Source organism: Emydura macquarii, unplaced genomic scaffold, assembly GCF_026122565.2.
Source record: "Emydura macquarii macquarii isolate MOO-44397 ecotype Brisbane River unplaced genomic scaffold, CSIRO-AGI_Emac_v2 contig_71, whole genome shotgun sequence".
In the NCBI taxonomy this organism is placed as follows: domain Eukaryota; kingdom Metazoa; phylum Chordata; order Testudines; family Chelidae; genus Emydura; species Emydura macquarii.
This window is the reverse complement of record NW_027130208.1, coordinates 2,407,149-2,434,139: the sequence shown is the minus strand read 5'-3', so window position 1 is coordinate 2,434,139 and position 26,991 is coordinate 2,407,149. Positions and strand designations below refer to the sequence as shown.

At 46.5% G+C, this 26,991-nt stretch overlaps 1 protein-coding gene across 11 annotated transcripts in view; it reads left to right on the top strand.

Annotated features, from left to right (window-relative positions):
* Positions 1–26,991, top strand: part of FHIT (fragile histidine triad diadenosine triphosphatase) — a 939,636-nt gene that overhangs the window by 800,583 nt on the left and 112,062 nt on the right. For all 11 annotated transcript variants that reach the window (XM_067541431.1, XM_067541440.1, XM_067541448.1 and 8 more), the window contains one exon: positions 19,106–19,174. In XM_067541431.1, coding sequence (XP_067397532.1) covers positions 19,106–19,174 — 69 coding nt within the window. The remainder of the gene's footprint in view (positions 1–19,105; positions 19,175–26,991) is intronic.

The following is a 26,991-nucleotide window of genomic DNA, read 5'->3' as shown; positions in this document are numbered from 1 at the left end:
TGGCTCAGTCTCATTAACTGATTTTGTGACTGAGTCATGTAACAGGACGAATATTGGACCAAGTAGCAGCAGTGGTTTGTACACTTCTGGATAGTTACTCAGGCAATTGCTCAAAGAAGCAAATCCATGGGCCAAGTGATCTTTCAAAGATTTGTATTCATAAGGTGGAGGTCTTCGAAGAGAATATAACTCAGAACCTAAAATGCCTTTGTCTTGCCAGGATCCCCCCTTATATTGACTGCTAGTGCTGAAAACCTGCTCCGGTTTCCCTGGGTTCTGATATAATTCATTATCAGAATGGGAAAGACAAGAAACCAGCAAAAACAAGAAGCGAGGAGCACTTAATCACTGTTGTATTTTAAGTACAGTTTAACAAATGCATTTAAACTCCAGTTTCTAATTCTTTCCAGGTTCTGATCTTATATGTATAGATATATTGGCCTCTCTCCTTCCTGCAGCTGTTTCCAGGTTGCTCTTTCTCTAACCATCTGATTCTGGCCTGAATAACGTTTCAGAAACATTCGCTTAAAAGTGCTGGTGGTTTGTGTGTGTTTGTGGCTGGGTAAAGTGCTGACTGCAAAGCAAAAATGGAAAGCTTCCCAGCAGACTGGGAAAGCCTGTTTCATGCCTACGCTGGTTTGGATGTAGAATGTGGGTCAGTTGTGACTTTGCAACAAGACCCAGCTGCCCTGCCCTAGGGGCAGTTTGTCACCGTGTTCTTGGTTATTCCCCTGCTCCAGCAGTGAAGTATCTTGTCCCAGCCCTATACATGCTGCCGTTTCTTCCCCTCGCATGCTGATGCAGAGCCAGTGCTCCACCCATTTTCTGCTCCTTCCCTACCTCATCCACATACATGGGAAGGGACAGAGCTGCCTCGCATTGGCTGCTCTCCCCGCTGTGCCTCGCTCCTCCTTACTCTCTTGTATGGGTATATAGGATGGTCCACAGTCTAGCCCTGTGCTCTTTATATCAATGGGGTTTCACCTTGAACACCTCTGCTGATCTCAGCTGTGGCAGCATTCTTAAAGACCAACAAAGTTTCTTGAGCCCTACCCTATTGTTTCGCATTTAGGGGTGAGACGCTGGTTCAGTCTTTGACACCCCTACGATAATTTTTCTTCACGGAAGTCTTTCTCTGCTGACAGACCACAGTGGTAGGATTTGTATGATGGTGGTTCTGGTCTCTCTGTTGTGGCAGGGTACTGGCAGTTTATAAATATGGGATCAAACTCCTCTGCATGGAAATGAATGGCATTCCAGTGGGGATGAATTTGGTCCATTATATAGTATGAGGAGACATGCTGTATCTAGAGGCCTGGTCTAATGCAAAATGTGAACACGCTCTGCGCATCTGGATATGTGGAAGTCTGAGGGGACTAGAATTGCTGAGTAGTTGCACTGGCCCACGAAGGGGTTGCTGGGTTGTTTTTTCAAACCTTAATTTCTAGAGGACCTCACTGAGCTCAATCTATTTAGCTAACAAAGAGACGGTACAGGGGTAACTTTTCACAGTCTGTAAGTACCTACATGGGGAGCAAGTATTTGCTAATGTTTAACAAAGGTACAACAAGATCCAGTAGCCAGAAGTTGAAACTGGATACATTCAGCCTGGAATAAGGCATACCTTTTTGATGGCGAGGATGGTTGGCGCAATTTACCAAGGGTTGTGGAGGATTCTTCATCACTGGCAATTTTAAAATTGAGCTTGGATGTGTTAATAAAAGATCTGCTCCAGTTCAAACGGGAATTGTTTTGAGGACATTCTATGGTCTGTGTTATGCAGGAGGTCACAGTAGGTGATCTCAGTGGTCCCTTCTGGCTTTGGAGTCTATGGAAGGAACTCAGCCAGCTGGAGCCAGCAACAGAATGTGAAACATTATGAGTGAATGCTTACCATGCCTCCACGGTGCAGAGATTTAGGCTGGAGAAAGACCCCAGGCTCACATGCTGAACCGAGCCGTATTTCAACTCTCCAAACCCTCGGAGTAGAGCTCATTGGACAAATGTTGCTTTTCACCATGGAAAATTTTGATGAAAACAACATCAAAACTCTTCAGCAAAAATTTCCACAGAAAATGTTGACTTCCCCGCCCCCCAAAAAGTCAACTTTTGATCAAAAAATTTTTAATGAAAAGTCAGAATTTTCTGTGGAAAGGAAATCCTTTTCACACAACATTTTCTTTAGTCAAAAACCAGTTTTGACGGAAAATGTTGGATCAATCCCACCTTTTGGTCTACCAGAAATTGAGCTGGGATTCTCGAGAAGATTGCCCTCTGTGAGTTTGTCTTTACCGCAAATTAAGGGGCATAGACACACCGGCTTTAATCTCGCTAGCACGGCTAACAGGATAGCAAAGATGAGGCAGCATGGAGTACAGCACAAACTAGCCATCTGAGTATGCACCATGGTCCACTGCAGGCTTGTACTGGGGCAGCTAGCCTGCACTGAACCCTGTGATGTCACGTTTTCACTACCATTGCGCTAGCTAGATTAAGACTCCCTTTGCTGTAATTACACCTTCATTTTTAGTGTAGATGTAGCCTGTGAGACTTCCAGTACTTCAGGTTTCCGGTCAGTGTAGCCTCTCCAGGGGCATTTTGGCATTACCACTTTTCTGACCTGATTCAGACTGGAAATAAGATGCAAATTTTTAACAGTGAGGATAATTAACCATTGGAAGAATTGTCACGGTGGATTCTGTGTCACTGGCAATTTTTAAATCATAATTGGATGTTTTTCTAAAAGCTCTGCTCTCGGAATTACTTTGGGGAAGTTCACTGGCCCGTGCTCTGTAGGAGGTCAGACCAGAGGATCACAAAAGTCCCGTCTGGCCTTGGAATCAATGAATCCCAAGGACTTGCTGAACACCTGCAGCTATTGTTGCTTTTAAGGGGAGTATCAGATGCTCAGCACCTCTCAGGGTCGGGCCCTTGGTCTGGTGAATGCCAAGAAATGGGGAGGGGGAAGGATACAATTTACAAAGCATTCAAACTGCAAAAAGATTGGTAGAAGTTTGGCTCAATTCTTATTTTATCTGAACCGGCTTTCCTATTCCCAAACAGCGCATTCTGATCCCCACTGCCCGTTATTACAGAACCTGTTTGGCTCCGGATGCATCTCTGGAGTAGATGTCCCTTGAATTCAACTAAACTAACAGACTCTTTTCAACGCATACCTTGTATTAAAGTTGGAGTCAATAACTCTTCTAATTATATGAAGTCTTTAATATGCTGCTAGAGATGCTGAAACAATTGTACTTGCATTAAATGTGCTGTGCTTATGCAAACATAGCACATAGATCACAAGTTCTCAAATGTATCAGGCTGCCTAATTAGTTAAATGTGAGCAATAGGTTGCATAAATAAAGCGCTATCCCTCCGTAAATAGCAATGTGTCCCAGTGTTAGCTGGTGTCTGGTAGCAAAGAAGAATTAATGTTAACACTTCTGGAGTTTTTTTCTGTCTGATTAGTAATTCTTTCAGTGTTAGTAGATTCACTGAATTTATGAGGATGTCACATACACTTTGGGCCCCTAGTCTGCATTCCTTTTGCATCGCAAACTCCTGGTGACTTCAGCAGCAGTTTGGGTGAAAAAACAATGCCGATTAGGCCCTCGTGGTGTTTGATTTATACCATAATTAGAGCAGATGCAAACCCACCTAGCAACTTCATGTTAACAGGCAGGATAGAATTCAAACCCCCCTGCTTGAAAAGTACGAGTCCTTAGCATTCAAGGACAAACTCCATTCGTGATGAGCAATATAGGGCCTATGACGCACCACTGCCGTTCCATCTGTCAGAAGACTAACTGTGCTTCATTGCACTGTGTGCTAACAAACCAGCTGTTATCAAGGTAAACCTCTCCTCTTTTTGCTGATGGAGGTATGCTGCTTTAGAGAGTCTGAGCGTTTTCTTAAGGAAGCGTAAGCTGCTGATATGCTGCCTCTTGCTTCTGTGCATTTCCTGAGTGTGCTTTTCTTTTGTGAGTGAAAGCTTAGAAAACCCTACTGGGCGAAAGCTGCTCTGCCTGGCCAAGGCGACTTTCATTAACATTACTCACTGCTGTTCCTTTAAAATGCGCTTTACGTCCCCCTCAGTCCTGTTTCAAGAGGCTCTTGCTGTGGTGTTTTACCGAAGCAGCATCACAGAGGGGAGGATGCTTAAAGTGACGGGTCTTGTGTGACTCTTTACTTTCCCAGAAGCAGATCGCATCCCTAGTTCTCATGCTACCTTACGTCCCATTTTAAACATAGAACTAGCATTCGCAATCCCTCTGGGGACGTGGCGTGCAGGTGCTGGTGGTGTCGGTGGCCTGTGATATACAGGAGATCAGACGGGATGATCTGGAGGGCCTTCTGGCTTTAAATCCTATGATTCTTTATTTACACACATCTCCTTCCCCGGCCCCAGGAGTCAGCTCAATTCCCAACTTTCTCACCCGGTGCTCTGAGTATTTCATTTCAAGTGACAGTCGAATGGCCTGGTTTCACAGCGGTGCCGGGCACCGGCAGCTTCCAATGACTTCAGTGGGATTTGTGGCTGTCCTGGCTCAACAGTTGGCAGGCTCAGACGTGACAAGTTCTCCCACCGGGCTGCTTCCGAGCTGCCAGCTTCACTTCTGCGCCTTCCTGACGTGACTGTTTCAGCTGGAGATCAGACCTGATCTCAGTCGTGATGTCAGCAACACACTCCCTGTTACACCCAGTGGAAGCAATTGGATCAGCTCAGTCAGCGTGAGGGATTCAGACAAGCCAGATGTTGTCTTAATGGGTGAACATAAGGATGAATTCCAAACCCAGCCTGCTGGGAGACGCGAAGAGCGGCTTAGTGCAGGTTAAGTTGTAAGAATTAAGAAGCAAACTGCCTCCTAGCCTCAGGTGAGCTGCTGGTGCATCCACCCAAAGGTCTTCAGATGTTCTGCATCTGCAAAATAGTCACCAGTGAGCTGCCTTGCGGAGTGGGAGAGTGCGCACATCCCAGTCGGTACGACCACTGCGGTGTTCGTTGGCGTGGCACAGGCAGACGGCTGCAAATGAAAGTGTGGCCGTTGGTCTCTGGCTTCCCCTCAGCCCAGTGCTCAGTTTGGCCCATCCACACCATGGCTAGTTGCGTGCGAGGGCGGCTGCTACCTCCTCATCCCCCACATGCTCAGTGGGCAGGAGCCGGGGAAATGGCTGGAGGCTTGGTCACCATGGCAGCATGCCAGCCAGCTGGACGGGGGATCTGTGTTGCACCAGGCCTTCCCCTCCTCTCACCCTCAGAGCAGGAGGAAACAGGGAGGGTCTTGGAGGCTCAGTCTGATCCCGGTCTGCTCATGCCCCGGCCCAGAGCCATAATGTAGCCGTTCACGGATCACTTTTTAGTTCAGAGGAAGCCGTTTTCTGTCGTCTTTGTCCTGTTGTTTTCCTCGGAGCCCAAACCAAGAAGCCAAGCGCTAACAGCGGGTTCAGCGAGGAAGCTGCTTTTCTTGATGTCACTTTCTTCCGCTTGTCGGAGTGTTTTCTAAACTCAGTTCTGCCCCTCAGAATTCAGCGGTGTGTCGTGTCGTGTCGTGTCGTGTACAGACACTGCGGAATTGTGATTCTGTGGCTTGGGCCAACTTCCTGTTTTAACAATCTTCTGATTAAACATACGTGTTTGAGAGCATCGACTTGGTGCTCGTGAGTTCTTTGAGCTCTTTCTATCACCAAGGAAACATGGAAAGTCCATGCAAAATAACACCAAGCCAGCTGCACAGATTTTGTGCACTTTAATTAAGTTGTAGGACTTCAAATGGTTCTGGCTCCAGTTTGCCATGCTTCTGTGCGCTGTACTCTGTTCCAGTGTGGGTGTTAAATCGTGCAGAAACAGAGCGTGACCTCACTTTCACGTCCATTGAGCCGGCAGAGCTGTTTTTGTGCAACTAATTTAAAAAGATTGATTGTTGGTTAATTACATTAATGAACTGAACCAACATGGGCACAGACCAAAGCTCAGCAGCCTCCTGAAGAGTCATTAAGAATATACATCTATCTTTTCCTCTGCTCCTCCAGTCTCCGACTGGGCAGCCAGGTGAACAAAATGTTAATTCAGAAGGTTAAATGACTTAGGGACATAATCATAAACTGCTCACTTCTACTGACCTCCTGCCCACACGGCTTGATCACGGCAATCAAAGGACTAAATACCTGGTGCAAGTTCTCCAGTACAGCAAGTCTGCTCTTCTCAGCTGAGAGGCTGGCAAACGGTCGTGTGTAGAAATCTTACACAGTTCTTACAAAGGGTTTAAAGCACTTCTCAGACGGAAATGATTTTGAAATAACTCTTTTCCCAATTAGGGGTAATTCATGTGGATCAAGGTTAGAGTGCAATAGAAGAACTATGTTACTCCGTGTACCAGTTGCCTGTAAATGGCTCATGAATATCCAGAAGGGCTGAATAGATATAAATGTCCTTAATTAAATCTGTAAAGAGAAATTGCTGGGTTGTTTTTAGCAAATTACTAGTGAATGATGTCTTTCTTTGCATTGAGTATTACTATTATTGTGGCAGTGCATGAAGGCCTAGAGACCAGCTCTGGGCCATTGTGTGCTAGGTGCTGCATGGACATTTAGTAAATTACAGTCCCGGCCCAAAAGAGTTTACAGTCTAATAATATGAAAAATGAAATGGGGTTAACTTCTAATATCTGATTTCAAAACGCTGCCAGGGAAATAGGGGTGTTTTAAAATTGGGGAGAACCCCACCCCCAATTTTGGGGACAATTTTTGTGATTATTTCCCCCAGTTTTTGACCAGCTCTGTTGTCACTTTTCTTTGACTCAGAAAGGACCTGATTCTGCACCACTGACGCTAATGGGAGTTTTGCCACTGATTTGAATGGGTGGAGACTCAGGTCAAATCTGCCGAAACTGCAGGAAGAAGAAAGCTAGAGCACCACAAGAGAGAGTGTATATTTGCACTGTCCGTTTGCGAGAGGAGATTCTTCCTTCGCTGTACGTGAACTCCGTTGCGGCTCGTCTCACTCAGTAACGTGCGCAGATTGAATTTTTCAAACCTTCAAGTGGGCGCGTCTCTGATTTTTACATAACACAAATGAACAAAAAACCAACACAAAACTCTGAGCAACATTGGCGCGGAGGCCATGCTGTTCTCCAGGGACTGATCCAAAGCCCACCAACATCAATGGGTCTTTACACTGATTTCAGTGAGCTTTGGATCAGGCCCTACGCGACTGACTTAAAGAAAAAATTTGTGACTGTATTTGCCTCCTAGAATTGAATTGCAGGGATTGCTTGAGTCTTGAACCCCCTCACTGCATATGTAACTCAGGGGGTGGGAGCTGCAAGTACTGAGATTTGCAAATTTTTGAGCCTGATCTTGCACCGTTGAAGTAAATGGGAGCTTTGCCCTTTGCGGATGCAAACTGCGCCAGTAAAAAGTGACGGCAGGTCTCAGCCCTTTTAAAAACATTAGGCTCTGATCCAGCAAACACTAACACATTTCCTTAACTTTTAAGCATGTGAGCAGTTCCACTGACTTCAGTGGACTGTTCCTGGGCTTAAAGTTGAGGATATGCCCAGGTGATTGCAGGATTGGTACCTTGGCACATGATGACTCTAGGAACGTATTCTATACAAAATGAAAAAATTGAGAAATTACATCTATGCAAATGGGTAAAAATCATGAGCTTGCAAAGTTCCATTTCAAGCTAACTGAAGATAGAGGCTGGCACCAGGGGAAGGAAAATATGAAAAGAAAACCACACGGACCCATTTAAGAATTTCTGATCGAGTACAATTCTGTTTCTGTTGAACATTTTCTTTTTGTTCGTCACATAAATTGCCATCTTCGCCATAGTAAATATCCTACAATCAGTTTTGATAGCAGATCATTTTATATTTCAAAGATTTCACGGAAGCAGCTAAAGCGCTAAGATGAATGTGCAGACCCGGGAATAAAACAGAAAAATATTCCTACATTTCGGGAGCTATCGCTGCTTTGTGTAGTTTTTGTATTATAAATAAGTACATTTGGTCTCGGGCATGCTGTACCTGGGAACAGAGCTATTCGCTAGTTCTAAGGCAATGGAGCACGCAAGGATGTAAGATGACTCATTACTGACCCAGAGCTTAGATAGTTTTGGCTAACAGACTGATGTGGTGACAAGCAATGCAGCTTAGTCTAGTTATTGTCACTGGAAATCTTTACATTCTCCTTTCAGTGGCTCCTCTTTTCCAGCTCTATCTAATGGAAAAGGAGACAGGAAGGTGGCCTGAATCTTCAGTCCCTCAGAAACCCTGTCGTTTTAGAACATCATTGCAAAGATTGCTTCAAAATTAGATATTGGCATTTCCCCCTCTCCCCCCTCCAAAGTAAGTAAGTAAGTAATTGTTGTGTCCCATGTGTAAATCCATTTGCAATTTAATTTCTCTGATTTCCCTCCAACTTCCCCTTCTCCTTCCCCTCTCCTGTCCTCAAGAGAGGTTGGACTGCTAGAACTATTTTGGATGGTCTTATTTCCTTCTAGTGGAGACAAGGTGTATTTCACCTCTGGTCTCAGCTGTCCGCACATGTGGAGAAATACTGTATGTGTGTGTGTGTGTGTGTGTGTGTTGTTGTTCGTTCGCTCTCTAGGGACCTGAATGTCCTCTCAAGGGAGGACTATTTCCACTGACATCAGTGGTCTTTAGATCTCACTTCCGGTACCAAGTTCATCTGTTATTAGCGTCAATGGTGAAAGGCACACTCATTTCAAGGAGGTGAGGGCCAGCCTGTGAACATTAGTTATGGAGCTGTCTGAGTTAAACTGCATGCGACTCTCTGGACAGGAATGTTTCTTGTTCATTTCTTGACTCTCCCTTCTGCTCTCTTGGAGCCCATTGAACCTCTGTACATTTGCCAGGTATTTTGGTGTCTGGAATATATCTTGTTAGCGCTAGAAAATAAATGAGCATTTTATTGCCCTTTGTATCTGACCTTTTAGAGGTCTCCCATTCTTTTCATTTAAACCAAGTCTCTGAAGTGAAAAGCACAGTAATAATGCACTGGACCAGTGAAATAATTAGCCAGCACATTCCCCATAATTAGTGTGTTAGCATCTCTGGAGGAACATGAAAGCATGGGCTGTCCCTTTAACAGGACACTTTGAAAATACTCTTTGGACTGATAATATTCCGCAGAAATTTTACTTGGTAAAATATTCCTAAAGGGAGGCTTAAGCAATAATGCCCAGATTATGGAAATGACTTTCATTAAGTATAGGGAGAGACTTTACCAAAGCCATGAATGACTTCAAAACACATAACCCCCATTAGGAGCTTCATTAAAATGTTTATTCGTGGAGCAGTAAATGTTTATTATAATACATGTTATTGAAGCAAATTAAAGAACTGTAATTATGTGTATAGCAAGTGTTAAGGCAATATGCATTCATCAAGGCATAAGTAAAGACTTGGGGGGGGGGAATATGCAGTCGCAGTTTAATTTGCATCTGAATACTTTGCAGCAGATATGGACATTAAGGAGAAAGAATCATCTAAGTTCAGGCATAGGACGGGGAGCCAGGTGATCCAAGATCCATTCTTGAGCCTGCCACAGACTACCTGTGGGACCTTGGGCAAGTCACTTCACCCTTGTGCCATCGCTGTAAAGTGGAGATGGTGTTTCACACGGGTGCTGCAAGCTTTTCAATTCCCTGCTCGTTAGAGAATGTTTTGAGATCCAGGGGCAGGAGATACTGTGTAAATCCTACGGCGTCGTTACTGCTGGCCAACAAAATAAACACAAGGGGGCAGTTCTGTACCGCAGCTCCAACTGGCATCGTGCCGGGTGTGGCCAGGAATCACTTCCCGCTTCCTGACCCTCAGGCAAGCCCTTGGCCCTAGCAATTCTTCAAGCGGCTCCTGGGGGGCACAGATGCAGGGCTGAGCCTTAGACCCAGCTCAGGTGCACCCGCAGGGGATGCCCCTCTGCTGGAGATTCGCTGCTGGCTATTCGCAGCCCCAATCCAGCCCCTTCGCACCCTCCGCATGGCACAAAGGAGCGGAATGCCAGGCCAGGCTGTCCCTGCATTTTCTGGCTATGGGGGGAGACAGACCTGCTGAAATCAATGTCCTGGGGCTGCAGCCCCTGCTCACGTGAAGGGCCTAGTCTCCTCAATCTCCATGCACAGAAGGGACAGTAACTTTGACTAAAATTAACACCAGTGCATGCTTCTCGTTGGGCCAAACTCTTCGCTCTTTCCCCAGGGCACTGAGTGAAGGGGGGCGCTGCAGGAGTCAGGCTGGCGGTATTCTGCCCGTGGAAAGGAGAGGCTCTGCCCTTGAGGCTGGGATTTTGAAAGGAGCCGCAGGGAATTAGATAACCTGTGCGTAGGGAATTTCCGTGGTAGCTGGGGGCCTGAGTCCCTTCGGCCTCTTTGAAAGTCCCAGCCTTATCTCCTGGCTTGTTTAAATGGCACTAGAACAGGCCCCTGAACTTGCAGAGAGGTTGGGGACATCACGACATGATAGGACGGCTCGTGCAGAGCGGTGAGAGGCAGCCGGCAAGAGTTCTCGGGCCCGATTCTCCTCTCGCCCCGGCTTTACAGCGGTGGAACTCCGTTCCCCTCCATAGCGGTATCCCCCGTGCAGAGCCCCACGCCATGGGTGCGGGGCCAAGCTTGAGCGTTCAGCTCCGCAGCAGCTTGGCTCGCTTTCATGTAGTCCCTCGCTACCTCTCCGAAAGCCAGTACCGTGGGACGCAGACACCCTCCGCCCTTATTAACCCCATTGAAGTGAATGGTGCTGTCGCATGGGCTAATTAGCACGTTCACGCCAGGCTTCTGATTTCTGGCTGCTCTCCAGTAGATGCTAAACGTTCCCCTGTGCTGCATACGTTTTAACCTCCGCTCTCGAGTGGGTTTGAAAAGCATCTTGCGTATTTTTCCCTGCCAGTACTATCATTATGGTGTCAGAGGTCTCTGATCCAGCCCACCCACAGCTCCTCTCTGTAACACTTCAGAGTCATCAGCAGAGACGTCCTTTCCCAAGGACGCTGAGTCTCGGAGTTGCTCAGTCTTGCAGGGGGAACTGTTTGCAAATATGCTTCACCAAGGATCTGGCTGCCCTGGGCCTGGGCGGGGTAATTCCCAGCTCCGGGAGTTGTACGCACGTTAGCGCTGATCAAGCTGGCGTGGTAAGAACAGGCGTGTGGCCGCGGTGAGGTGGGAGGCTGCTCCGGTTAGCTGTCAGTACAGCCCCATCCCAGAGCCTAGCGACGTTCTCGGCAGAGCTGCTGCCTGGACAGCTGTGCTAACTTTAGCATGCTAGCTTGCGTACATCGACCCCAGCTGGGAATGACACCTCCCAGCTGCAGTGCACATATCCCCTAAGATCTTGTCTACACGGTGGAGGTAATGTGCCCTCCTGGGGTGTGAGCTGTAAAGCGCACTAATGCATTGCACGTTAATTGGTCTGCATGGACTCTGCTGATGCCCAGTACAGATTCTCTCGCATACCGTAGCGTAGCAGTGTTTCAAAGAGCACTGCATTAAAGCACACTAGGGAACCTTTACTGTCCATCTTCCCGGTCTACACAGACCAATTAATGCACTTACACCCCAGAAGGGCGCATTACCCCGCCTCGTGGAGAAGACCGGATTCTCCGCTAGTTGTTCTGATGTGTCTGCAGATATTTGCAGTGCTGCTGCTTCCCCGGGTACGTGTGTTCTCTCTGAAAGAGCTGCCAATCTTGGAAAGGAGACTGGGAGAATCCAGTGTCTTGAGCGTCTTTAGGAAACCCTGCAAGGCCTTCCTTTTTGGTTCCGTCTACACTACACTGTTCTTTCGGCAGCGTGTGGGCTATAAATAGTGGTGTCCTGCACGCTGGGGCTATACACCCTACTGCTCTGCTTGCCCAAGCAGTGCCTCCCCCTTGGGTCCCACCGCCTCCCTGCTGCGGGGAAGAACTCCTGGGGCAGGGCGCTGCAGGACCCTACTGCCTCCCCAGTGCCAGAGCCTTTCACTGCCCCGGGTAGCTACACACCGCAGCGTGACCGGAGCCGGCTTGTCACCGCGGCCTGTAGCTACACGTCCCCTATCCACTGCCGCAGGAGCGGCGCAGTGCGGACAGCCCAGGACAGAGACTTTTCTCTACAGGTGAAAACAATGCAAACACCCCTTTTGTTTCCAAACCCTCCCCCCAAAAAAAACCCACCCTCCCCAAGAAGAGCTCTGGCCCTGCGAAGGGTGATGTGCCAGATGCACTCTGAAGTCCAGCACTCAGATACTGCAGCTCCAGGCGGCAGTGTAAAACCCTGAGCTAGGTCAGTGATACCGCTAGTTATCTTGTGGGTGTGTCTGTGTTCTCCCTGGGCACCCTGATCAGCTATCTGCTCCACCTGTCCCACTCCTGGCTTCCAGCTCTGCACCCAGCAGAGCCTCTGCTGACAGCTGGGGTTCCAGCCCTGCAGATGAGTGCTTGGAAGCAAGGAGAAACCATGGGCCATCATAGTGACTTGCTTGGCGCTCTCCCCCGTTCTCCCACAGGGCTGCTTCTCGTCTGTCTCCGCACCCCGTCTCACCAGGCTCCAGCTGCCTCTCTGGTCAGATGACGCACACCTTTCAACTCCCAGCCTGTCTCCTTTAACCCAGCGCCCCTGGCGTCTCCGACATCTCCTGCATGTCTCACCATCACCTTCAGTTTAAATGGCCAATAGTGGACTCAGGATCTTCCCCTCCAGGATTTCCCTCCCTCCCCTGCACTCTGTCACTGCTGACAGCACCACTGTCCTCCCATGCCTGCAACCTCCTCTGCTGCAGGTGCGCTGATAGTGCTGGGGCTGCCTCACCTGGGACCAGTTTAGCTCTCAGTGCCAGCATCCTGCAACGGGAGCATGTGACCAGGAACCAGGCCTGCGGGGGAATAGAAGGGCAGCCAGTGTGGGTTCAAGCAGCTTGCTGAGAAGAAGGCAGCTTGGTGAAAGCTTTCCAGCACTCCAGGCAGAGGGACCAGCGGGGAACAGGGAAGCTTCCGCAGGAGATGCAGGAATAGAAAGAACCTGGGAAGGGGCTGTCCATAGCGGCTCGATGAAAAGGCCTGATTGGAGTTACCTGCTGTGATGGGCACGGGCAGACTCCTTCAGGAAGCATGTTTTCGAAAGCATCAGCCAAGAGGACCTGAGTCTTGGGAGGAGCTACTGATCCCAGCAAGGGGCTGGAGAGGCTGCTGAGGAAGGAAAACCTGGTTCTAAATTCTTTAAGTAAGCCACACCCCCAGGTAAGATTGTTCTTTGGTGCAGGAGAGCCCATGTGTGACTGGTGGGGAGCCCCGGAAGGGGAAGTGGAGGCCGTGGATGGACATGGTGTAACAGGGTTTACCCAAACCAGCCGTGTCCCACGACCCCCAGTTCTAAGCTGGGGCCAGATCATGCTGCTGCTCCTTCCTCCACAGAATTTTTAAAATCCGTCCACATTTCCTCTTCCCCAGGATGGCTGTCTCAGGGTGTCCCTTTGCCGCTGCCGGCTCCTTTCCTTGTGTTTCTTTCTCTGTTCCTCTTGAGCAGCATACCCTGCTGAGGCTGGGTGACCAACCAAGAATTTGTAGGTGCCTGGTCTCTGCGCTGCGTGGCTGGGGCTTGTTGGCGGCTGATGAATGGGATGGGCTGTACATTGGCATGGCTTTGCTTTGCCCAACAACAACTACTTCATTGGGCCTACTGACTTATAGATAATGGCACAGATTTGTATGGGCCAGTGGAGAGCTTTTTCTAACTGCCTCCAGGTGTGCAGACCTCTCTCTTTTATAGAGTGCTTTTGTTACAGGGCCAACTAATCAAGTCGTTAATCAAGAATGAGAAATGGATGTGCTATCGGAAGAGCAATGTACAAGAAGGTAGAATTGCTCTCTTTTTCATATGGCTAGCTAAGTGTCGGGTGTGTTACCCTTTATCGCCCACTCTCAGTCTTACTCAGAGGCTGGATATTTTGGATTTTTTTGCTGTGAATCTGGCATAGAAGCTTTGTTTTCTTCTTTAAAATCCAGTGACTGGATGGCAGAAGTTCTCAAGCAAACAAGAAAGTGCTGACAGCAAACCTGTGCTCATCACACTCCCTTTGATTGTAACGATGTGTCTGAAGCATACCGCCGAAGGTTGTAGAGTACAGCTAAGTAACAAGTGGGAAAGTGGCTGGTCCTGCACAGTGCCTTTACCTGCCAGGAAGGTTGTAATGCATGTCACAGATCAAGGCTAGCTGTACCTCTGACTCCCCTGGAGTGCAGCTTGCATCTCCCTTGGTGGAATCTCACCATTCTCCCTCTTTAGATTGGGTCCTTGACTGCAGCCCCGGTTTTTCCAACTGTGACTGCATAGCGGGCCCGAGTGGATTTGGCCGCCCTGTAAGACTTCCCTTTGGGGGCTGTGACACAAACCGGAATATTGTTTCTTCTCAACAGAAGGAATCAAAGTATAACAGGAGAAAAGGATTAAAGGCACAGAAGGCCTACGTGCAGCCGTCTAACCTCTAGTGCGAGGGGACAGACGGACTAGTCAAACATGAATTAATGTATACATGCCACTTTAGCTATATGCATCACTCTGTGCGTGGCCTATCGTATTAAAACAAAACTCACCTGAGCAGGATGGATTATCTCTAGAAAAACAGGCGCAGGATTTTTTTAGCTAATATTTTTGCAAGTATTTTGCAGCTCATATTCCCTGGGAATCTACTGTAGCGGTATAATTCCCACAAATGCCTGCCTCTTTGGCAGGTTTCCACATTAGCGAGATCAGTGCACTCTGGAATGACCTCGGCGGCCTGCCACTTCCAAAGTCACATTGAAGCTTTGCACGGTTCTGAGCCGAAGTTTTCTTCGCTGGAACACGCTGGAGATGGCAAAGACCTGTTGGATCTAGTCACTTCCCTTGCCCATGCAGCCTTGTTCCGTACGGTGACTGCCTAGTTCTTTGTCCATTCCGGGTTGAAAAGGTGTCAAGTGATGGGGCTTTCACTGCTCTCTGTAAGACTGTCGCGCAGCCTGATAAATCTCACCATTCGGAACTGCCAGGGATTGCTCATTCTTCATATTGCAGAAGCACTCTGAATGTACAAGGCACCTTTCAAAGGTCCCTGCCCTAGAGAGCTTCCAGTCTAAAAGAACATTTTGGGGCTTACTTCTGTGACTGGCACACACTGGTGTTTTGAACGTGGATATACTTCCCTGTGCCAGATCTGAACAGAAACAAACCCAGTAGCTGAACACACAAAGCAGTGCTCCGTATGGTCGCATTTCTTTGTCCTTGGGCCGGTACCGTGGATTGTTCGATCAAAATAAAGCGAAACCACTGAGCAATTTTTCAGAAAAAGAAAATGCAGCTCAGCAGCCATTGAAAGCTGCTCCCAGGAGTGGGCGAGTGCTCTGTCGCACTTCAGATATGGAGGTACTTGCAGCACATGCATACACAGCTAGCAGTAGAGAAAGCCTGGGATGAAGGGTTTGCAATCTGGAGATTGACCTGCTCTCTTTGCTAGCCAGGGTCCTTCCAAAAAAGGATGGGGCGCGTTTATTACTCTGTTTGGGGTGGGCGGGAGGAGAGTTTACATGATTACTTTCCCTACTGCACTTTTTCTGTGAATTCAGATTGGACCTTAGCTTCCAGGGGCTGTCGGTCTGCTACCCCTCTCCAGAACTAAAGTCGGTGGGAGAGAACATAGTGAAACCGAGAAGAGACTCTGAGGTCAACAAATAATCTAATCTGACATATCGTCATGTTTTATAGGCAAAGAAGACCTAGAACATAGCCGCAGCTCAGTGCAGCGCAGGAAGGAAGTTAAAAGCCATCTTTACACTCTGTCTTCTCATCTTCCCTCCCTGTGCTTGAAGCCATTTGGCCACTGGGTATCAGTGTAAATTAGAGCAACCTCAGGGCTGCTCTGTGTTATCTGTCTGCCCATGGCCCTAGAGTGCCGTTCAGGGGTCCCAGCCGTAGGGATGCCACTGGCCATAGCCCTTGCCCCAGGATGTAGATAGGAGAGAGGTGCATGAGCTGTTATTATTTATTATTTCTATTACAGTAGTGCCTAGAGGCCACAACTGAAATCAGGGTTGCATTGTGCTAGGCGCTGTACAGAAACACTTCCTGCTCTGAAGAACGTGTGATTTAAAAAGACAAGATTGATGAAGGGTGGGCGGGGAACTGAGGTTTGGAGAGGTTAAGTGATTTGCCCAAAGGAAGTGGCAGAAGCCTGATTGGAATAGGACGGGGTCCCAGTTGGGTGCTTTATACCCTGGCTCACGCTATCTTTGTGCTATGTTGTCTGTGCATGAGCTGAGGATTCCCCTGGCCAGTGGGAATCCTCCGGTAGCTATTAAGCATATTGTAGGGATGTTCTGTGCCATTGAAACCTCTCAAAGTAGCCAGGGCAGGCAGGAGGTTCTGGCATGTAGTCTCTGGCCATCAGGTGGAGTCAGAGAACCAAACGCTGGCCTGTATCCAGCAATGCACTAAACCACGTGCTTAATTTCCAGGACGCGAATCGCCCCGATGAAGTCAATCAACCTGATGCTATAGTGGAGCCTGGGCTTTAGGGCCTTGCTGGATCAAGGCCTTAGCGAAAGAAAAAATGAATTAAGAGCCCCAAAAAAAAAAAAAAGACGACAAAAAAAAAAATCCCCATCCAGAAGGCTGTTAAATTGGTAGGCAAATTAGAGAAGGCGTAAGTTCCTATCCCAGATGTTTCTCACCACATGGCACCTACAGGTCCACGCTGCTATTTTATCCCCTTATTTTCTCAGTAAAGCAGCAGAGAAGGAAACCACTTCAGATGTAATTGCATCTCACTGCTCCCGCTTGGCTCTATTACACGAACAGTGGGGAGAATTTGGATATTCCTCTACGTTCTTTTCAGAGCATTAAAAAAAAAAAATCTGGGCTATCTGCAGTCAAACACCTGCTTTCTAAATGTTTCAAGGTTACCTCATCCAAAAACCATACCCTTTGTTTTTAAATAGGGGGAATAGGTTTTGTTATACAACACATCCCGTTCTGTAACAACAGAATGCAAATAGTAAAGGTGAACAAACCATGAAATGGATTTTAAGTGGCTCAGATGCTGATATAATCATTGGGGTTTTGTGTTTGGTTGGGTTTTTTAAAAAACAATTGCATATCTTTTCTGTGTCTCCTCTTTAATTTGGATCCTGTTTGGGGAGATGGTTCTAAGAAGAAACATTTACAGTGCAAATCAGCATGAATTGTCTCTTCATTCTTTTTTCAGCCTTAAAGCCTGTTTCAAAGTTCATTGAAATCAACAGGTGCCTTCCTGCTGACTTCAATAGGTTTTGGATCATGTTCCTACCTGAATTTCCCAGGTTGTCTCTCTGTCGCAGTCATATGTAGTCCCTATCCCAAGTGTATCTTGGGACACTTTTCCACAGAAATAAAAGCGACTATTAAAAATAGCTCTGTTTATCATTTCATCTGCCTAGCTGATCTAGAGAGATGATATGAGGCTATATACAAACTGACAGAAATACATTAAAACTTACATGTGGCAGGTAAATATCAACCGCTGCATGTTCCAGAATGAAAGACATTGAATGGCTGATTATTTACAGTGGAGAGTGTCAATTTGAAATCTGGGGAGCAGCACAAAAGCTTCGCAGCGTGCGCAGTACCCCCTCTAATCTCCATTCTCTTCTTTTTTTCTTGAAAATCCTTCATTTTCCAAACGTAAAACTGAGAGCCCAGTGGTACCAACGAGCAACTTTAAGCTTGCAGTGTGGTTCTGAGCCCTAGATGCCCAGATGATGCATTGCACTAATACATCATAACAGCACTATCGCTCTCATGATGTATTAGTGTAATACACCGTCAGTGAGTGCACTATCACTGATGTATTACTCAAAAAACACAGTTTTTAACCTACAAAAAGCATCTTCAGCTGAAACTTGATTATTACTATCCTCCATAGTTTTCAGCATAAACAACAGAGTATTCCTCAGCTTCCTCTAGGGCAGCCTAGGAGAAAGGGGAGAGGTATTCAGAATACCTTGCTAGCTGAATCTTTCCTATAATTTCTCTCTATTCCAGTGAGCAAATGTTTCTTACGGACTGAAGCTAACACAGTATATAGTAGTGCGTACATTTCCTACCAGACAAACAGGCAAAATTCGTTTGATTTTTGGATTTCAGTCTAAACTTGAGCCATGTGGTCCTGAAAATCTTGCTGAGGTTCATCACTGTGGGCTGATTTGCAGCTCACCACATGGCACCAGGTGCAAAACATGTGTAACTCTTCGCCCAGAGCATGCAGAACTGTTTTTGATGCACCCAGCTCTGCAGTATCGAGGCAGCAAGTACAAGGATTTGTAGGAGCAGAAACCTAGTCCAACTAGGATCCTCTGTTCTCCCTCGCCAATGACAAGGACTGTATTCAGGGCACGTCAGAATCTGGACTCCCAATGGATTTGATGCCGCCAGAGCCCTCCACCACTTTTCCGGAAGATGTTGTAAAAGCAAAACTTTAAAATGATGTTTTTAGTCTTGCAAAATACATGCCATGGGGCGTTCTGTGCATCCCCATGGGTCCTCGCCATGACACCATTGCTACCTGTACAGCTGTGTGGTTTGACAGCAGAGTCTGATGAGATTTGCCTTTATTCCATAGTCTTCTCAGACTACTGCTGAGTGAATGCTATGTAACCTGCCTCTGCAGCGCCCCCCCCCCCCTCCCTCCCGGCTTGCACCTGCTATCTACCTTCTAATGCAGTCCTAAACTGGCAAATTTGTATTCCTGTCAGTTTCAAAGTCATAACAGTCAGCTTTAAGATACGTTGTCATTTCAAAGTGCTGGCTAAATACAACTCGGGCTGACAACTCTGAGTAACTCCACAGAGCTCCTGAACTTTCAGACATTTCATTCGAAAGTTCCAGTTTGTATTACAGCAAAGTTGCGCTCTCATGTTTTTCATCTCATATAGTCTCAGAAGATTTGCAATACAGTTATAGGACAGGTTAACCTTTCTTCCCTCTGAAAATAATACAATGGCAGCCAGAGTATGGTAATAGGATGTAAGGAGAACGCCACTGTCAGCTTAAAACAATTATCTGGATAATCACCATTGTTTGTTTTTAAATTTTCAGCACCTTCATGTCCACGTTCTTCCAAGGAAGGCTGGAGACTTCAGCAGAAATGACGATGTCTATAATGAGGTAGGTCTGCATTCAAAGATCTTATTGCTAGATCAAAGTGGGTGTCAGTCTTACAAAATCAGCTTAATCAGCCAGGTCTTGCCCTGGATAAAGTGGCACTATTTAAAAACTCATTTGTTTTAAACTGCTGGCAACGAATCTGGTGATTAAAGAACATCAAACAGCATGTTATATGGATTTTCTTGCAGTCGAAGGATCCAATTCCGCAATGGTACAATGTGACAGCCTCGTTTGGCAATGGACTGATCTTTGACTACTGGTGGTAGCTATGCCATTGGCCTGCGAAGGGATGTTAGATGGGCTGGGTTCTGAATTATTACAGAGAATTCTTTCTTGGGTGTCTGGCTGGTGACTCTTGCCCACATGCTCAGGGTTTAGCTGATCGCCATATTTGGGCTCGAGAAGGAATTTTCCCCCAGAGCAGGTTAGCAAAGGCTCTGAGGGTTTTACGCCTTCATCTGTAGCATGGGCCCTGGGTCACTTGCTGGTGGATTCTCTGTACCTTAAAGTCTTGATCTGAGGACTTCAATAACTCAGTCATAGGTCAGGGTCTATTACAGGAGTGGGTGCGGGAGGGTCCATGGCCTGCGTTGTGCAGGAGGTCAGACTGGATGCTCATATTGGTCCCTTCTGACCTCAGAGTCTATGAGTAATGCGCAGAGATGTACTGGAGTCTTAGGTGATCCCTTAACCCCTGTGAGCTACCCCTGCTGAGTGTTGCACAGAGGAAGACACAGTCTCACATGCTCTCCCCCATGTGTGCAGGCAGGAATGAGAAGGCCCGGCTGGGCAAGGGACAGAGTTTTGCATCATGCCCAAATACGCGGGTCGGCATAGCTGTGCCAGCTCTGTGAGGAAAATACATGTCACCGGCCATGGACCTGGAGAGAGGAGAAACCCAGGGGGCTGATTACCAATCTGAGAGTCACTGTCTGCCTCCTGACTGGCTCCAGGGGCAGCACACCAAAGCAAAGCCCATTGCTCAAGGCTTGTGGCAAAGTCATCATGCAGCCCTAAAGATCAAAATGAAGCAGAACGTATGCGTGCATCTTTGACGCAGGTACGCATGCGGGGCCGACTGCAGGCCTGGGGCCAGAATCAGTTACGTTTTTTAAAAAATGAGTATTTATACTGGGCATTACCGCTTTCCCCAGCCGACATGAGTTAAATTAAAATTGTAGGCAATTCGCTTTTGTGTGCGTTTCTTCGTTGGTTGGTAAGAGATTGTATCTTAAATATAAAAACTTTATCCCTTCCTGAAAATCATTAATGTCAACGTTTTTCAACTCCACCACCACCACGGCATCTGTTTTCGGAAGAATTAATCATATTTTTATGCTGTTGCACTTTTTTTTCCCCTTTATGATGTGCCCATGGTAGGGTGACCAGATAGCAAGTGTGAAAAACCAGGACTGGAGGGTGTGGGTAATAGGCACCTATAGGAAAAAAAAGCCCCAAATATTGGGACTGTCCCTATAAAATCAGGACATCTGGTCACTCTAGGCAATGGTGATGCTTCCCTATAGAATATTTTTTACAGATTCAACAATTAAAAACGTTATAGCATCTTTTGAATCATCTCTAAAAGTTATTACTATGTAGAATGATTATGGCAGCGAAATATTTAGCTTCGACAGTAATGTATGGGAGAGTTATGGGGTGGATGAGGGCTCTGATCCTGGAAATACACACGTAGGTAACCATGGGCAAGTAGAACAAATGAGTACATTATGGCAGTACCTGTGCACTGCTGTGGTTAAAGCGATATCAGCAACTTGAAATCTAATCAATATTTTAAAAATGTGTTAAAAACAGTTTTAGGTACTACACCAGTCCCTGAGTTCCTCTGCCTCTTTTAGTTTTGTTTTACAGTGACATTTTCCAATTTTTAAAAATGCTTTTCTTTTCCCCTGTTGCGGCATGTAAAACCCACACAAACAGGCATCGCTTAGTGAAACACACTATATGCTAAGTGCTGTCAAATGGAAAAAAGTAAACAAACGAAACAAGATATTTCTTTCCCATTGCTTTCAGTTATAATAGATGTAGGTGGTATTTGTAGCAATAGTAAGCAAAAAGAAAACTCAGCTAGCAGTCTGGCTTTAAATTGACACTATATCCTTTTGAGGATGAATTTAAACCCCAGTGTTGTTCAAATATTGATAATTAGCCACATGTATTTTGCAATGACTGTAGTTAAGTCCAGATTTCAAACCTTTAAACCAGTGTTTCTCAACCTTGTAAGTAGCAAGTACCCCCTAACTTCTGAAAATTTTAATAAGTACCCAACACTCAATTTTCCAGGGGATTTTATATTTACAGACTAATGTGAGCCGTATGTTGGAAGAAGGGCTGAGTATATAAGGGCGCAGGTGGCTGCCACCCAGCACACGGGACGCAGGAAGGTGCCATCGGGCTCCCACCTGGGAGCTGGGACCTGGCAGGAAGCGGGGGGCTGCTGCCTGCCTCCCCCAGAAGCTGAGGGCTGTTGCTCGCTTCCCAACTGGGAGCTGGAACTGGGCAGGAAGTGGGAGCTGCCCCCCGACTTCCCTAGAAGTCGACAGCTGCCCCCCACCTCCCCTTCACTGTTTTTCCCTGGGTACCCCCTGCCTTTGTCTCATGTACCCCTAGGGGTATGCGTACCACAGGTTGAGAGATTATGCTTTAAACTGTCTGAAGTTAGACTGTGCTGGGCAAGAAAAATGTCATTTGGACTCAGCTTAAGTTATTCTAGACCAAATTCTTCTGGTTCTTTTTTTAAGCAATACATTATTGTAAGAGCAGTGGATGAAATCCTTTTGATGTGTTTTGGGAGGTGGGGAGCCAGAAATGATCACAACATTTACATCTGAAAGCTGGCCATTGCAGGTGTGCAGTTTTGGGTGGTGGTGGTGAAACTGGTCACCACTACAGTGGAGCTTCACATTGTCACAAAAGGATGCATCTGTTTGTCAGGAAGTTGCACATGCAGATCTCTGACAGGGCAGCAGATCACTGTGAACCCGCAGGCTGCAGGTCTGCAATAGGTGCAGTGTAAACTGCGGTGAGATTAGGCTATTGGAGGATTCTCAGATCCAGAGTCCCCTGGAACATAGTCTGAGGTCAATCAGTCTCTTGTTTGGAAGTGTGATTGAGTTTACATGTGGGAGGCTGATACAAGGAGCTAGATAGCAAACATAGACACTCCTCTGTAACGGCCCCGAGGCCCCATTCCCATGCAGCGTGTGTACACATGCTGCTCGGCCTACTTGTCAGCTGTTTATGCTTGGTAGATTGCTGGCATGTCCCATGGCACCCTTCATTCTTTGACAAGTGAAGAAAGTGCCCAGATGTCAAGGCAGCAGTCTCTAGGATTTCTGAAGACGAGATATTGGAAAGGAACTGAATCCTCTTGCTGTCTCTCTCCCTCACCCCCCGGTTTGAGCAGAGGAATGGGAACCACCACTTCAATAGGTTGAGCCCACTTAGATCCTTAGGTAAATCCTATTTACTAGGCATTGAGTGTCAGGCTTGGAGATGCCCTCTCCTAACCCTCTTAAGATACAAGGGGAATATTTAAAGGTAGAAAATAACGTGTCTGTGACAGATATAGGCATTTCCTGTACTTTGGGAGATCTCACTGAATTAACTTTAAGTATCTCTGGAGTCCAGGGTATTAAATGCAAAGGTTCTATATTGCTGTGGGGCTAGATGATCAAAGGACTATACTGAAGAATATGGCAGACAAGAATGAACTTTTGGGACAGTCGTGTGAAGTGGGATTCCTGGGGAAATAGCTAGGCGGAGGTGAATGCAAATTCTCCCCTCCACCCACCCATCTGCCTTTGGTTATGCAAAACCCCAGCCCTGAAGCCAGGACAGTTGTTTGCTAAAAGTACCTGTTCCCAGAGCCCCAAGACCAAAGGCCCAAACTGTATAAAGGAGGGACTCTCAGATTTGGGGGTGGGGTGGGGTTCATTCTGAGCTAACAGTTATGAATCTGTAACTGCAGAAAACCCCTTGGGCGGTCAAAGGATGGATCACCTGCAAGAGTTCCTGCTGGAGTTGGGGGCGGGGGATCTCCGATAAGTTATTAGCATGCATGAAGGTTCTTCTACGGTAACCGATGTTTTCTCCTTAATGCTTTTACCTTAAGAATAAATGCGGTTGCTTAGAAAAAGCTGTGTGGTAGCTTAACTGCGGGCAATTACACTGCTCATCGCCTCTGAGGGAAAGCAAAGCAGGCTTGACTTGCTAGGGAACTCACTGTGAAGACAGGGAATTGCGCAGCCTGGAAATACCCTGGTCAGGAGATGGAGAGAGATGCATGTCTCCACCCAAGAGAGGGGATGGGTGAGAAGCTGGGAGCCTAGAGTAGGTGACCCGGCTGGTCCATAGAAGGGGAATATAAGTGCCATTGACCTGAATTATGACAGTCTCTTTATTGCTTGATGTTTTTTATGGAATTGGCCAATTAACTGTATTGAATGATGCCTGTTTTTCTGGATGCATGTTTGTACTTTCTTTATGAGTCGGTATTGGAAACTTAATCACAAAAGAAAAGAGCGAAAACCCAGTCCCAAAATGCCTTTCCTGACACGTTTCCTCCAATAAGTCACTTGATCTTCTAGGCATATGTATCTCAGTGCATACTTCAGAAGCCACTGCTTGATTTCTTTTAAATATTTATAGAATCATTTGTAATGAAAAAACCTGCTAGATTTGGAACATTTTGGCTGAGGAATATGCTTTCCCTCTGTCTCTTTACCGTGAGATTCCCTGGGATTTATGTAATTCTTGGGGACTGCTAACTAATCAGCATGCCACTTTGGCACAGTGAAGATTTAAGGCCTGTTTTTTTCAATCCTCCCGTTTTCCTGAAATTATTTGCAGCCCAGTCTTCCAGACAACTTACACATGACTGCTCAGTTTCTTTCATAAGCAAATACAGAATCAGGCCCTTTAGAGTTTACTCTGGGTTTACACCCATTTCATATGAATCTTGAGGCATTCTTATCATTGAATTCTATTTGTTTCTTTAAGATTGGAACTGCAGTGGAAGATCTGGATAGCTGTTAGGAAAAGGCTTTAATCAAAACACATGCATATTGTCCACTATAGTTCTTCCATTTTGGTTTAAGAGAGAATGAGAGCTTTATATTTATCCAACAAGGAACTGAAGGGAGTTTTCCCCAAGGAATATCTTTCACACGAGAGGGTTGGTTCATTCCTGTTGTGAAAGGATGACATGACAGATTGATTCAGTTGTGCATCAGTGGCTATCCTCTGTCAAAGAGCTACGTTCTGTGTTGATTTAATGAGCATGAGCACTATGCAGCTATCGGAGGTTATCGTATTAAACACCTCCAAGAACATTATCCTGAAATGTCTCTCCACTCTCATAGCAGCTCCCCTAGGGAACATCATGTGCGGGTATAGCCTCCAACACAGTGGGGCCCTGATCTCAGCTGAAGCTACTAGCTGTTACTGTTATACAAATTATAATCACTATGTCTTATGTTGAGGGCAATAACCCTCTTCATGTGGTAGGTGTGGGGCTTTCCCATTGCTGCGCACTGAGAAGAGAAAAAAACAGGTTTGTATTACCTTCATTGCTCATGAAAGTAGGTTTTGGATTGACAGCCTGGGCAACTGGAGACAGAATCATAGAAGATTAGGGTTGGAAGGGACCTCAGGAGGTCATCTAGTCCAACGTTCTGCTGAAAGCAGGACCAACCCCAACTAAATAATCCCAGCCAGGGCTTTGTCAAGCCGCACCTTAAAAACCTCTAAGGATGCACATTCCACATGCTGGCATTGCCCCGCCGATGGGTGATTGAGCCCTGTTTTGAAGGAGATCTCTCTAGAGGAGTGAATGAAGCTCAGTCTACCTGTCAATGAGATCCTTAATATCTACCAGCGCTGCTCAAAATAGTGTCAATTAGCATTTAGCGATGGGTTTCGGGATGAAGAATCCTGTGTGCCCCATTCTGTCCCCAGTAACTGGACTGAGACCACCTTCTTATTTCCAAAAACAGATACTACCAATATAAACCATATTCAGATCAATGAATTTAAGGTGAAAAACTCTGCGTCTGAACTGGGCTTACTGTCCCCTGCACCCAAGTTTCTAGTCTCCATCTAGGTAAAAGCTCCTTGACTAGATTGGTGAGAAACGAAAAAGGGGAAAGCAGGAACAAGAGAGCCAAGGAGACTCCAATCCCCAGACGCTCTTCAGGATCAAATACGCGTAAGTTAAAGGGCCCGACTGGAGCTGTAGCTGGGATTGCAGCTGAGCCTGCTGCATCAGACCTGGTCAAAACCCTTCCGAGCATGAATTAATCCATGACTTGGAGATTTAGTAAAACTTTTAAAGCAGCGGCAGTATTCAGCCTGCACTGTAGTTCTCCTCCCTCTGCCATTCAGACACAGAGCAAGAGAATCGCTTTGGGAAAGGTATTTTGACTTGCTGATCTAATTTAGCACATTATGTTCAATCATTTCAGCGGCACAGGAACACTTGTTAGTGATCATTTGCCAGGGTGAAGGAAGCAGGTAGGCATAGGACTCCACGGCTTTCTGGCTTCCTTTTCAAGCAGGCGGAACTGGAGGAGAGTGGTGAATCTGCAAACTTAGCCAAACACTCCTAGAGTTCAGGTCTCCAGTGGGTGATTTGTTGTAGCTCTGAGTGTAATACATCTAGGTACTGAAGTGCTGACGGAAGCTCTCGTGCTGCATCATTATGTGGAAAGCCCGGTGGAGGACTCATTAGAAAAGCACAGTTGCAGAACCTCCTGAAAGTAGCTTTCCGCTTTATTCTTCAAGGAAAGTTGTTTAAGACCTGATCCAATGCCCACTGAAGTAAATGGACTGTCAGAGGGTATTAGATGGGGCTCTCCATGCAAGTTAGCAGCATGAGGAGTTAATAAACTGTTCCTGAGTTCATTCCTCAGAGCTGTATCATACCTTATGGCAACAGACTGTTGCCTGCAGGTCGCTCAATCTGCTATATTCTAAACTCTCTAAGAGCCAGATTTTGCCTTATTTAAATCTGGTGCAAGCCCCTAGGGTCAGACAGGACAGAATCTAGCTTTGAATTGACGCACTCTATTCCCCCCAGTGCCTAATTCTCTATTTTCATCTTAGTGGAAATCTCTTTTTCTCATAGGCTGTGAACTTCATTCTGCTCTAGCCAAAGTAATTCTTCACAAAATATTTCCCTTCTGACTGACGAGGCATTTTCTGACACATCCTGTAGCCAAGTGAGCCCAGACTGGTCCTGTTTGCCTCATCTGCCTTGGGATAATGCAGAGAATTTAGCAGAATGAGTCAGTTCAGAAAACTGAACTGCATGGGATTATGCAGGAATACTTCCATCTGAGGAAACTGAAGTAGAAGTCATATTTTGGTCTTACTGTACTTCCCCTTGCAGCGCGTCATTACTAGGAGGGTGTCTGAATATTCCTGTAATGTCCCTGTCACAGCTGGTGATGGTTAGGGCTGGGGAAATCTCAGAAGTTCAGAGTAAGGAACTCAGTTCAGAGAAGTGCTTCTCTGAAGAATATTCAAATTATGCACGCTATTGGAATCTGCAGAATTGAAGGCTGAAAATCAAATCAGTTGGAAATCTCAGAAAAAAAGGCTCTCATGAGATTTGTGTCACTCTGTGGGCCTAGCTGTAAACACTGTGAGAACATCCTTTCTCATATTATTCTAGCATTTCCAGTTCTGGTCTTGGAATATGCAATGTACCGAGGACCTAACATTCTAGTATTTTCATACGGTACATGGGTATAGTCCTACAATAGCTAATGTATTAATGTATTACATCTGAGATT